The sequence below is a fragment of the Salvia miltiorrhiza genome, unplaced genomic scaffold (genome assembly GCF_028751815.1).
Source record: "Salvia miltiorrhiza cultivar Shanhuang (shh) unplaced genomic scaffold, IMPLAD_Smil_shh original_scaffold_180_2, whole genome shotgun sequence".
In the NCBI taxonomy this organism is placed as follows: Eukaryota; Viridiplantae; Streptophyta; class Magnoliopsida; order Lamiales; family Lamiaceae; genus Salvia; species Salvia miltiorrhiza.
Window position 1 is genome coordinate 136,845 of NW_026651494.1, and position 13,264 is coordinate 150,108.

Consider the following 13,264-nt stretch of genomic DNA (forward strand, 5'->3'; position numbering starts at 1 on the left):
AATTCAATCTCCTAAGACGAGTTTTAATCCGATAGTCAAGATTTATAGTAGAATTTCTTGAATTATTATTTCATGATAATAATCACTAGAATAAGAAGTCATGCATAGTTATTTTATACATTCTCGTTCATTTGAGAATTATCATCGAGTTAAAGTCTTATATTATATTCTCGCATTAAAGGTCAGGCGCGAGAGTAAAAGCTATTCAGGAGTAACTAAGCTATAGCAAAGGTTTGCTTATAAGGTGGGTTTACTTTCATATATATCAAACGAGCTTAATGTTATATTTGAACAAGTTATTTCGTTGCATAATCTTTGATATGAAAATTATTTCAACTGTTGTCTTGCCATAAATGTTTCAATTTTAGTATGATATCTATCTGCTTTGGCTTTGCCAATGATGCAATCGAATTCGGGTCCTGAGCAGTTGATAGCTATCCTGCTAGGACTAGTGTACACCAATGACCGTGAGTCATCTAGCGGGTTGGCCGGTCAAGTGTTTGTGAGAGGTGGCCACCTCTCCGGCACAAGTTCCAGATATGATAGATTACAAGAGAACTTAGTCTGCAGACGAACTTTAAGAATCACAAATGAACTTAGTAAGCTTGGGCCTATTTAGCTAAAACTCCCTTGCTGTACTGTTTATGATGGCATGACAATTTACAGTTTTACGAAGCATGTTTATGTTATACTTAGGCATACGTGCCCACTGAGTACTTTTGTACTCAGCCCTGCATATATTTCTAAATGTGCAGGTTGAGAATGGCAGATGGAGATGAAGTGAGGAGCAGAGCTTTTGTCATAGGTTGAATAAATAAACTCTTGGATACATGTCTTCATACATGTAATCAGATTGTTATTTCCGCTGCGTACTCTTAAGTAATATGTTTTTGAATTAAGTCGTATTCATTCGAATTTACAAGTTTATTTGAGTCTTTGTGACTCAACGTAAGTTATCTTATGAGTTTCCCCTTCTAACAATGATTGAGTTCGATCCCTATTATTTGTTCACTCCCTTTCTATCCCCGCTTCTAACTTCCCTCCCTTAGTCACGGTTTTTCCGGCTTAATTATCCTTAATTAGGTCCGGTCGTGACATGAACTATCAAAAAGGTATATTTAAATCATGAACCATCGATTTTGTATCAATTTCATCTGTTTATTTTACGATTCTAAAAAACTAATGTGTCTAGCCAGATAACACAGTGTAGTTGGAGTACACACATGCAAGTTTGTCTCATGGGACCCATTCTGGCCAAATACGAGTATATTCAAGCAATTTAGAACTTAAAAACAAGTCGTAATAGACATTGGAAAGTCCCATCAATTATTGGAAGAAGTCCATCAACACGATAATAATCTTGATAGTTGATACATCAAAATGATTAACTTTGTCATTTGTGTTATTCAATTGCTTGCTCCATACAGAGAATTAATAAATACATGGCTACATACAGAAAAAAATCATGTCCATCAAGAAATAATTTAGAGTATATGTATTTATATTATTATGTAATAGTGTATATGGGGTTGAATTAATTAGATGAGTGAAATTGAATAAAATGAGTTTGATCTAGAGCAGGAATATCAACAAGCCAATCTTCTCCATTAATGAATGAAGTGGCCATATATGGAGCTGCTTCGGATTGCTTCAATTGCTTCCCGTATGCCACTCTATTGGTAGTGTCAGCTCCGGGCCCGTAGCATTCATACTCCCCAAACGACACCGTTCTGAAAAATATATTTTAAAATAAATAAATAAATTCCATCTCACCAATGTTAGTTAAAACAAGCTTGGTTATCCTGTTCTCCCATAAGGACAGTTCAAAATAAGTCTCACTATATTTAATTATTAAGCCCATATTTGGTTGAGTATTTTTGGAGGTTGGAACGAGATTCAATTTCAATTAATTGAATTCATTACTTATTTGGTTTGGATAATGAGTTAACCATTACCCTTACTTGAAGGTAACTCAATCACCCAATTTATTACCCCAAAAATAAAAGGGAAACTAAAGAAAGAGAATTTCTTACTAGTGATTCATTTCCATTGTTAAATCAAATACTCAATAAAAGTATATACTGCCATTCTACTTTTCACCCATTTATTTGTTTTATTCTCTTGCCGTTCCTCTATTTGAACCAAGCGAGCACTAAATCTAACTTGACTGCCTAAGTGTTATGGCTCTAATTAACATGTATGGAAATGTATTTTAGGGTTAATTGCTAATGTACCACTTTTCAATCTGTTTGCAATTCAGGTGCAACTTTAAAAATGAGGCAATAAATGCCCACTTTTCGATTTGTAGCAAATTTATCACCCATAATTTTTCCCGGCCACAGCAAAATGTACATTAAAATGTTTTAAAAATCATAGTATTGTAATTGTAATTGTCCAATAATTTTGCAATTTACCGGTCCATTTCACTAAGAAGAGCATCATTTTGAAGAGAGAAAAAAAATCATGATATAAGAAGTACTAATATAATTATAGATGATGAGAGTGAGAGATGACGAAGCACATACTGGTCTCTAGAAGGATCTCTCCAATCGTTCCAACCATCGGCAGAAACAACATCGGACATGTAGGATTTGGAGAAAATGGTGGTCGCATAATGACCCCAAGCTCGACCCAGCCACACTTTCCCGCTCCCACTGATGCTGCATTTCACGAACGAGAACCCGGTTTTGTCGTCCCCCGAATCCCTCGCTTGAGCCGTGATGCACCCGCTCACGCCACCGGCTTCTGGCTCTTTCGCCGTCGAATTTATTGTGCACCCCTAGCATCGTACATGCGTATTATTGATATAATGAAAAAATTAAATTGAAATTAAAGAAAAAATATGTAAGAAAATAAATAAAATTAAAAGTGAAACACGAAATGGTACATTAAGTGTGGTATATTGAATCTCATTCTACTGTTCTATATAGTACGATATAATGAATACGGGATTATGTAAGAAATGATTTTATATATATATTTAAATCTATGTAACAAATGAATTTAATTAAACCCACCACTTATAAGCATCTGCGGAGATTACAAAAGTCTATTTTACTTTTCTATATATAGTGATTTTTCTTTTCTTTTCCTGACGTAATTAATCTAGTGATACTCTTAAGCATAACAAACAGCTTATATATTCGGCTAACCTATAACATTCACTTTCGTATTCTGAAATGTATTTTGTATGAATTCTGCCCCTTGATTTCAGAGTTGGGACCATTACACCATCTTTTCCCATTTTAACATATTTTTTAATCGTAAATTTGTTATAAAGAAAAATAAGAGATAATAAAGTTAGAAAAAAAAATTCACTTCACATTTTTATCTCATAAAACATGGAAAATTATTATTACTACATTATCATGAATTTGAGTAAAAAAAGAGTTGCTCAGATTTTTTTTTTTTCTTTTTCCCCGGGAAAAGTTATCCACCTTAAAGTTGAAAAATGATGAAAATGAATATTTTTTTCATCATTTTCCATTAAAGACAACACACCCTAAATGGAAATTTTCACTACATATTCATTTTCAACAATTTCAAACATTTACGAAATTCTGTTGAGATAATAATAATAATAATAATAATAATAATAATAATAATAATAATAATAATAATAATAATAATAATAATAATAATAATATATACCTCAAAAAGTGATCTAGCATTCCCAAAAATGAAATCAATAGATCCCTGGATGAAACATTCTTTATAATAATGCCTGCCTCTATCATCATTCAAGGTGTCTTGAGATCCATAAAATCCACATCCATAAAATGCAGATTGATCGCCTGAAACCCTTATCGCCACTGCCTGCCCTCCGATTTCTCCGGGATCCGGTGCCGGAGCTGTGTTCTTCACGGAGTTATAGTTAGATAGAAATCCCCCGCATTTGTTGGAATTGAAATTGGTACATATGAGGGGGAAAAAATTACCAGAAAACTAATATTATAAGCTACGAAATTTGAAGCAGAAACAGCAAATGTAGAACTGTAGGCAGTTCCTCCGGTTGAATTAGCAGTGTCGTTCCATGCTATGGCCGTGTTCAGATAGCCTTTTCCTTGAATTATTATATTGCTCTTGTTGGAGCTCACCACTACTTTTTCCCTAATATATACATTACTATATTAATGATGAAACATAACTATATATAAAAAAAAAAAAAAAAATCAGATGGGGAAGCATATATATATATATACCTATAAGTGCCGGAATTAACCTTGATGAGCGTCCAAGAGCGGCTAAAATCCGGCGCGGCGTCTATAGCTTTCTGCACGCTGCTAAAATTGGCGCAGCCCTTGGTGTCAACGGTGATCACAACACTAATCTTGTAAGATGATTTGAGATTAGGTCTCCAATTTAGGGTTTCATTGCATGAAGTCTTTTTATGCCTAGAATGGTGATGATGAGCATGGTGGTGGTGATGTCTTCTGTAGATAACACCTTCTTCTACACTACAAAAGATGTCTTGCAAACCTAGTTTGCGGCCTACCTTACACAAAAGCTCGATTCCAACGACACGAAGAATACTGCCTCTAAAGCTAGTAGTTGGAGAGGGAGAGGAATGCAAGGAAACTATGAGAGAGAGAAGCAAAATGGCTATGGCTGTGAGCCAAAAAAAGGTGGCAGTTTTTGTGTTCATGGTTTAGCTAGGTGTATGACAATTATGTTGTTGTGGTCTAGTTTAAGCATATTGGCATGTGGGGATGATGTTGTTGTTTTATGGTGAGCTGGGGTGTCGTAGGATGTAAGAAAAGCATGGGTATTTGGTAATTGTGTTATGTGTGGAGGTGAAGAGAGATGATTGCATTTGGTGAGAGAAAAATTATAATAGTGGGAGAAGAGAAAATATGGGAATTTGATAGATTGAATAAATCATACGCTAAGCTAAGTGTATATTAGGTAATTATGGTCGGTGTTGTATTCAACAATTGGATAGGAGAAGTGTTGGATTTTAACTACATTTGCTCATGAATTTTTTACTTATTTATTTTGTTGAAATCATTTTTTCATTGAATAATAAAAAAAAAAAACTTGAAGAACTAATGTTGCCTAAAAAGGAATAGTATACTTTATTAACTCATAAGTATTAATATAAATGTTATACAATCCATTCGTGGTTGAATGAGCTAGTCTGATAAGATCTACTATTATATTAATGGAGATTGCCATCCCTGTTCCGTCACGTATAATCAATATATGAATTTTCCTAATCCTCCCATGATTGAATTTAAGTTTGGGGAGTCTTACATGATACGTCGTTTTTTTTTTTTTTTAAGTGTTCTATCGAGAAAAAATATTTCTCCCTTTTAAATATCCAAATTTCAAAATTTGAAATAAAAAATATGACAAAGATCCTATTGTACCCTTTTTCTTTAATACTATCATAAGTTAGTCACTATTTCTGGGCAAGAGCCATTCCAAAATTTTCAGGCTTGTTAATTAATATTTGATTGATTAATTACATATGTTCATATTTTGTAATATTCCAAATTCTTGTTGTTTTTTTTATTGTTACTGATATGACTTTCCCTTTGTAAAGAAAAATGCATATGACTAGTCTATTTAAATCACATTAATCTATCACCACTTACAGTTTTACATTGATCATATATATCAACTGTAGATGAAAGCATGGGTCTAATTTTTTTAGAAGCAATAAATTAAAGAAGGAAATGGTCTAAGGCTGATCAGCAGATTGTACGTCATACGTATACTTTAATAATTTTAATGACAGGTTTGCAGTCGTATAGAATGTGAGCGTCGGATTAGTCAAATGCTCACTAAAATAATTGGAATAAATTATTAGAATTTTGGAGGAAATAAATTTATTAGAATTTTAAAATAATAAATATGCATGGATACAAAGTAATATTTCATCCTTCCTTGGCATGTGTATTTTTGTTTCAATAGGACAATTTTTTTTTTGGACTTGAAGAAAGGGCAATTGTAGGATTTGAACTCTGAAGAAAGGTGCAATAATATATACATATACATATACAAATATATAGTAGTTGATTATTGTGAAAATTGCAATTTAAAATGAAAATGGAGAATATTGTACTACGTATAAAGTTACTGCATTTGCCGTGAAATTACTCAAAAAAATTAAAATTTTCGCTTCCTCTAGGATTTGAACTCAAGTGCCAGATTCATCAATCAAAATGATACATCCTAAATATTCATTATCGAAGGGCTGAATTTCCTAAGAGTTTGGGTTTCAGTGATACATTATAAATTTGCTATAAAACACTATAAATTCATTGTAAAAAATTAGGACTTTGAAAAAGAAAAAAAAAATTGGTACCTCTTGAATTTGAACCCTAAACTATGAATTCATTTATTAAAATTATAAATTCATCGTAAAATATTTTCATAATTTAGGAATAAAAATAATTTTTATTTTATACTATATACGCATGAATTCATTTGAACCATATACACAAAGTCATTGTCAAAATCAAAGACTAATTGTAATTATAATAAAATCTTATCTTTCCAAAGTATTATGAGAATAAATACATAACACTATATTAAGATAATATTTTATTTAAAGTTAAACACAAATATCCCTTAAAAAAAAGGTTAAACACAAATATAAAAATCAATTAAAGAGAAAATAAGTATATAAATAATATTTGACATTAAAAATATTGGGCTTGAGCTGGGCTTCAAGTGGCCCTTGGCTTGGACCGGGCTTCTACCGATCTCGGTCCTAGGTCGGACTTACTGGTTTTGATAAAGGGTGATTCTATTCACAGCCCCCATTTTACTCCTTATAGCCCATTTTTAAAATATTAATAATAATTAATTGAGAATTTACTATTTTACCCTATTTGAAATTGAAGAAATTTCATAGTCCTCATCCCCTCATTTGCATATTACTAGTTCATAGCCCCCATAAACTTCAATTTCATAAACTTAATAGAAATCAATGGGGTCGAGCTTCTCTTTCACCATCTTTGACATCTCAATGTAGCATTTCTTCACAGTTGTGCATTCATACAACAGATTGGAAGAAGGGGATGATCTCCTCTGTAATGGCATATCGTTTGCCTTGCCGACCATACTGATATATCACCACTCATAAATCGAGTCCTCCCATTTCAGTATTCCATTTTTGATAATAGGATTTCTTTTGTTGCTCCTTTTTTGCTTACTTATATGTTTACCGATGATTGTATTGTATATTCAATTATTGGGAAGAATATCTGGTATTGGGTTTTTCAGTTTTATTTTCCTCTCTCTTTGAATTTTTGTGAAGCGCCAATGATGATTGAAGTGGAATTTATTAATGATTTCTCGCTGATTACGAACACACTACTGCCTTCCTTCTGAGGCTTGTTGCTACCAAGTCAAATTCGTTTTTTTGGGTTACCTTTGTGGTTTTTGGATCTATTTTCCCGTAATTTTGTAGATACATTTTTCACAAAATTAGTTCTCTTGATGACCAAGTGTTGTTTAGATGAATGATTCAAATGCCTAATTCGTGATTATAAAACTCTTCAGTCTTTCGCTTTTATCCGATGACTTTTAATTAACAAATTTATTATTTTGCGGATTTGTGTTTATTAGCAGATGATTAAACATTTTCGGAGTCAGCAGATTGTGTATGTGTTGAGCCAATGCATTGATCTTTTGTCCAGTTGGATCCTTGGCCACGAAGTAATCGTGGTCAATGGTTGTATTGATTATTTCATATGGTTCTCATAATTTTGAATTGAGGGCTATATAATTCTTTCTAGGGTTTATATATAAGGGGCTATAAATATTTTCAGATTACGATAGAGGCTATACGTGTTTATTCTTTCAGATTTATTTAAAATTAGTTTAATTTGGAGGCTATAAAATGTAGGGTAAAATAGTAAATTTCTAATTAATTATTATTAATATTTTAAAAAGGGGACTATAAGGAGTAAAACATGGGCTATGAATAGAATCACCCCTTGATAAATGGTCCAAATAAAGTTCATTTCAAATAGTTGGCCCGATACAGCTATGTTATCCGCTTCAGTGGGTCAGTCAATATCGGATTTTGGCCGGGTCGGGCTTGCTAGCCCGGGCCAATTACAACTTTAGTCTAGATTTCAAATGCATATTGCGTATTAAATTTTGATAAAGCCATAATTAATTACTACATTTTTTAAATTAATTAATTATTAATTATTAGATTTTATTCTTGGTGCTATGCACAGAACATATTTTATTTTAATTTAATTTTAAATTATATGTAAAGTTGTATGAAGGTTAAGAAACCTAAAATTATATGGATAACGTAATTGTATAAGGAATCTAAAATTATTAACTTTCAAATTTTGATAGCAAGTATTACTATATTTTATTTTTTTTTCAAACCACCTAATAATTCTATCAAACTTTACCCATTTTCCATTTCATAATTTTGGCTTTTTAAATATATTTATATAAAAGTATGTAATGAAATTGGTAAAACATGAATGAACGGATAGTCATTTTATTGGTGAACTGTTGTTGAATTATGAATTATACCTAGTGTTTGATCGGAAATGAGAGAGAATCGCTAAGTTGTTGAGAGCACAAAAGTAAAATTGCAGTAGTATTGGAAAGTAGAGATAGCGTAGATTTACGTAATTTATTGGTGAACTGTTGTTGAATTATGTATACATGATGCGTGTGCATGGCTATTTATAGATTACATGTTGAGGGCAAAATAGTAAATTCGTTGCTAAAACATGCGCTTCGCGTGGTTGAGGGCATAGTAGTAAATTTTCCCCTAGGCGGGAAATTTCTCCGCTCTTTTGGTGATCTCTCTGGCGAAGGCCATCCCTCTGACGAGAACCATTTCTCTGGCGGGAGTGACATCTCTGACGGAGGCGACTTCTCTGGTGAAGACCATTTCTCTGACAACATCCGTTCCTCTGGCGAGGTCCGTTTCCCCGATAAAGGTCATTCTTCTGCTCTGCACATATTACTCCTCATCAGAAATATTAGTGGTGGTCCCTAAAAAAAATAAAGGCAGTTATTTGGGCTAGCTACTAATGAGCAATTTTTTTTTTTTTTTTACATATATAATACTACTATCTTCGTTTATGAAAGAACTTTCTAGTTTTTTTATTTGGGACGTCCACAAAAACTTTCTTACCTATTTTTGGACTATAATTACAACACTTTCTCACCACTCCCAAAATGTTCAACAACTTTTTCTCAATTCTCAATATATTGAATATTTTTTTCTTAAAACTCTTGTCACTACTTTTTAGAAAGTTTTTTCATGGACGAGGGAGATTACATGATATTGACAATTAATTTTGTTAATGTATTAATTGGGTTTTGCATAAATTATAACTTTAATTTTTCTCTAATTTATAAACTATTATTTAAATTAATTTTAAATTAAAAGTTACCTTTTCAATATGTTATACCAAATTATAGATTAAGTTGATCAATAATTATCATTTAATACCTAGTCGCGGCCGGCCGTGGCCGCACGAGAGTTTAATCTGGTCACGATATATTTAATCAGCAATATTAAGGAACCAACACCACACTTAGGGTTGCTTATTTGGATATTGGGTATTGGTTATATCCGAATCGAATCGAAATCCGTCGGTCATCGGGTAACTGATACTCAATATTTGGCTAAATGGTACGATTATGAGTATGAGTATTGAGATTTTTTGGTTATCGGGTATACCCGTTTAACTGATTTAATTAATTTTAAAATTATAAAATATAATTTTATTAATATAAATATACTAATATAACTACAGCTTTACGTGAAATGAAATGTATCAATTTAAAAACTAATAATTAAATAAACTTATGAATAGTCTAAGTATAATAGAATAATCAATAATAAACTATTAAACTCTATTAAAATATTAACTCAACTCAATGAAATCATTAACTTGTTCATCGCATCATCACACGAGGATTGTGAAGGTGAATAGATTAAATAAGTTCTACCAAATAGCTACAATTTAACATAGCTAAATTTTTTTAATGGTATTTCGGTTACCCATTTAACCGACTCATATAACCGTCCCATTTAACCGATAACCGAATACCGTTTGGGTTTTAGTACGGGTAACATAAATGCTAAATTTTGGATACGAGTACCCGAATTTTGAGTACGATTATCACGTACCTGATCCGTTCATCACCCCTAACCACATTCATATTAAAAAAAAATTGAAAAAAAAAAGTAATGATATACCTAAGACAACGTGCCTAAAAAAAAGTGAAATGATGTCTACCGCTATAGCTATTTTTTTTTAGAATGCGATATCTACCTATTTTAAAAGATAAAATATAAAAATACTAATTTTTACAAAATAAATAATGTTTAGAATTTTTTTAATCTTTATATGGAGCATTATACTCGACTCTAAGTGGTTGAGTAAGTCGAGCATTAGTACATTATTTGTGAATGCTCAATCATTTGATGTCAGACTAATGCATTGTTTCACTGGTAGTTGTCGAACATATCGAGCATTAGTGTATTTACCACTAATGTTCAACATGCTTGTCTCACAGTGATCGAATATTAGTGTATTTCCGCTAATTAGCTAGACTTGCATTGATAGGGCATGTCGAGCAAAATTCAAGATTCATGTAATATAACACAATAAGATGAAAATTCAAATTTATTAAATAAAGATAATTTTATCCTTCAATGCGAAAAATGGATAGCTTTTATAATTTTCTTTTATATCAACTATTTTTTGTCTTTTAATTTTAAAATAAGTTATAACTATTATTAACCCTCCAAAAAAAAGCCACACAACAACATAAATTACATAATGATCGATGTTTTATACGTTTTCTTTCAACAATATGCTTAATATTGTTTTTTTTTTTTTTTGGACTTGGGATATGCTTAATATTGTTGTCCAACATTAATAGTTACACGTGCATATATATATCTGATCCAAAATCTGACCGATCGAAAGAAGAGAAAAGAATTAGTTTCAAACTTTGAATCACAACTTCGAAGAAGTATTTAACCAAACCAATTTACTATTAAACCATGAGAGATATTCATACATAATCAAAATACAAACACAAATCTGAAGAAAAGTTCTTTATTTAATTTTGGGTAAAGCAAAGTTCAAACAGTACATTTATTGAAACTTCAAACTAAAAACATGAAGCCTACCAAACAAAGGGTAAGGCTAGAAAACAGCCTTAATGCCAAAGGATAGAAGTTGCCCTATATAGCAAGAAGCACACCATATTTAAGATCAAGCCCATTGACCATCATCCATCCATGCAAGTGGTGGAGCAACCGATTCCGCCGCCGCAACACCGCCGTGCGTTCTTCTCCATCCGCCGCCAAATGTGGCGGCGGAGTACGCTTATACTCAGCAGCTGGTGCTCTTGAATTATGGTGGCAAGATGAAGAGGGAGTGATGAAGAAAGATGGTTTGGATGTTATATAAAGAATACATGTTGGTAGTCATGAGGGCAATAAAGAATGAGGTGACTCAAGTAGAAATTTGTGGTCACTTTTGGTTAAAGGCAAACAAAAAGGGAACAAACAAACAGAAATGAAATATAGGGTGACATTTGTAGCATCTTCAAGGGATATGCCAATAGCATATCTCTAATGCCCACATTATAGATCTCAAAATTATCCATTTCACCACAACTTTTGTCTTTTAGCTTCACATGAGCATACATACTCCCTTTGTCCCAAATAAATGTTCTATTTCAAAATTCTACACGGAAGAACGCCAAAACTTAATACGTGGTCACAATATGCGCTCGCGGGTCGGTTCTACCCAAATTTAACCTGAATTTTGATTTAAACTTAAATCAATGATTCCTTATATAAAAGTGACAATTGTTATGAATAAAAGTGACATTGTTGATCAATAAAGTAACTTAGAATTTTACATAATAGTAGCAATTCATATGCTTATAAGTAATATAGTAGTTGTTATGAATAATAAAAGTGATAGTTATTCTACATAAAAGTAGTAGTAATATTCAAATAAAAGTGACAATTATTCTAATTAAAAGTAATAGTTACAAAAGTCATTATTGTTTTTAATAAAAATGACAACATTAATGAATAAAAATAGCAGTTCGTACATACAAAAATAAAGGGTTAATAGCCAGAAAATACACGAACTTTCATCGGAATTGCATATTGCACACGACCTTAAAAAATAGCCAGAAAATACATCACCTTTTAATTTAGTCGCAAATTACACCACCATTTCTTCATTCTTGGGTGCAATTTGTGACTAAATTAAAAGGTGATGTATTTTCTGGCTATTTTTGAAGGTCGTGTGCAATATGCAATTCCGATGAAAGTTCGTGTATTTTCTGGCTATTAACCCAAAAATAAATTGGTCAAATTCAAGTTGAGTTTCGAGTAAGATCAAACTTGGGTCCGACCCACGCATCCAAGTGAGGCTCATAGAAAAATGGTGTCAAATTTCTCTGAATTTGTATTTGTGTAGTTAACGTCAGAGCCAGAGGCTTATATTATTTTAATTTAATGACAAAATTAAAGATAAACATTATAATAATACGTCACTGTTTATTGGTACTTATTCATTTATTTGTAGCATTCTTTGACCTACCTAATTGTTAATTATACTACAAAGTTGAATTAACACTAATAATGAAAAAGATATTTGGCTAGAATAGTACGTAATCAATTTTCACAGGATAGTAGGATTCTATATGTAATGTCATGTACAGCATGCAGCATATTATTTTAATTTCCAAAAAAGTACTCCCTCCGTCCACGAAATGAGTACCCATATTTCCTTTTTTGTCCGTCCACGAAATGAGTACCCATTTCCCTTTTTGGCAAGTGTACCCCACACATCTCTTTAATTAATACACTCAAAAAGTGGGACCCTTAAACTATTCACACTATACTCCATACATTTATTAAAACACGTACCGTCCACAAATGGGTACTCATTTCGTGGACGGAGGGAGTACTAATTAAAGTATTCATCGTTAGTTTAATCAGTGCTTATGTACTAGTATTATATGATTTGCTTTTAAACTGTCTGAAATTTCATGTTTATGGAGCATGATATCAGCAGCCATTTAGTTTTCTAAATTACTTAAGAAATTAGTTTATGATTTTATTGATTAGTGGCCGGTTAATGTACGCCAAATATTCCTCTTCTAGAATTAATCTATATATCTTTTAGCTTAGAATTTGAATCATTCATATTCGAAAGAATATTCAGAGGTATCGTCCGGAAGTCTATATGTATGTTTATATATATAAGAGGAGGATGTTCAAATGAGA

At 32.0% G+C, this 13,264-nt stretch overlaps 1 protein-coding gene and 2 non-coding genes across 4 annotated transcripts; 2 read left to right on the top strand and 1 right to left on the bottom strand.

Moving 5' to 3' along the window:
* Positions 1-1,466: 1,466 nt before the first annotated feature.
* On the bottom strand, positions 1,467-4,810 carry LOC131003231 (probable pectinesterase 15). 2 transcript variants are annotated; one of them, XM_057929710.1, is made up of 5 exons: positions 4,203-4,810; positions 3,939-4,125; positions 3,652-3,858; positions 2,526-2,779; positions 1,467-1,730 (listed from the first exon to the last, which is right to left on the bottom strand). In XM_057929710.1, exons 1-5 carry the CDS (start codon positions 4,643-4,645, stop codon positions 1,535-1,537), a joined length of 1,287 nt encoding a protein of 428 aa, XP_057785693.1. In that variant the 5' UTR covers positions 4,646-4,810; the 3' UTR covers positions 1,467-1,534. The 2 variants fall into 2 exon arrangements, with proteins under 2 accessions (XP_057785693.1, XP_057785694.1); XM_057929711.1 differs by having other exon boundaries at positions 3,939-4,110; positions 4,203-4,807.
* A 2,207-nt stretch (positions 4,811-7,017) lies between these two features.
* LOC131003257 (small nucleolar RNA Z43) lies at positions 7,018-7,102 on the top strand. The gene has a single exon (XR_009094591.1). It is a non-coding gene; the product is annotated as a small nucleolar RNA Z43 (small nucleolar RNA).
* A 165-nt stretch (positions 7,103-7,267) lies between these two features.
* Positions 7,268-7,345, top strand: LOC131003258 (small nucleolar RNA U83). Its single transcript, XR_009094592.1, has one exon. It is a non-coding gene; the product is annotated as a small nucleolar RNA U83 (small nucleolar RNA).
* The last annotated feature ends 5,919 nt before the right edge of the window (positions 7,346-13,264 follow it).

Excerpts from the sequence above, each read along its gene's own strand:
- LOC131003231 (XM_057929710.1), bottom strand. The coding sequence starts at position 4,645 with ATGAACACAAAAACTGCCACCTTTTTTTGGCTCACAGCCATAGCCATT. Across the intron at positions 3,859-3,938 it reads CTTATAATATTAGTTTTCTG|AACACAGCTCCGGCACCGGA; the intron begins GTAATTTTTTCC and ends AACTCCGTGAAG. Across the intron at positions 1,731-2,525 it reads AGAGATCCTTCTAGAGACCA|AACGGTGTCGTTTGGGGAGT; the intron begins GTATGTGCTTCG and ends TATATTTTTCAG.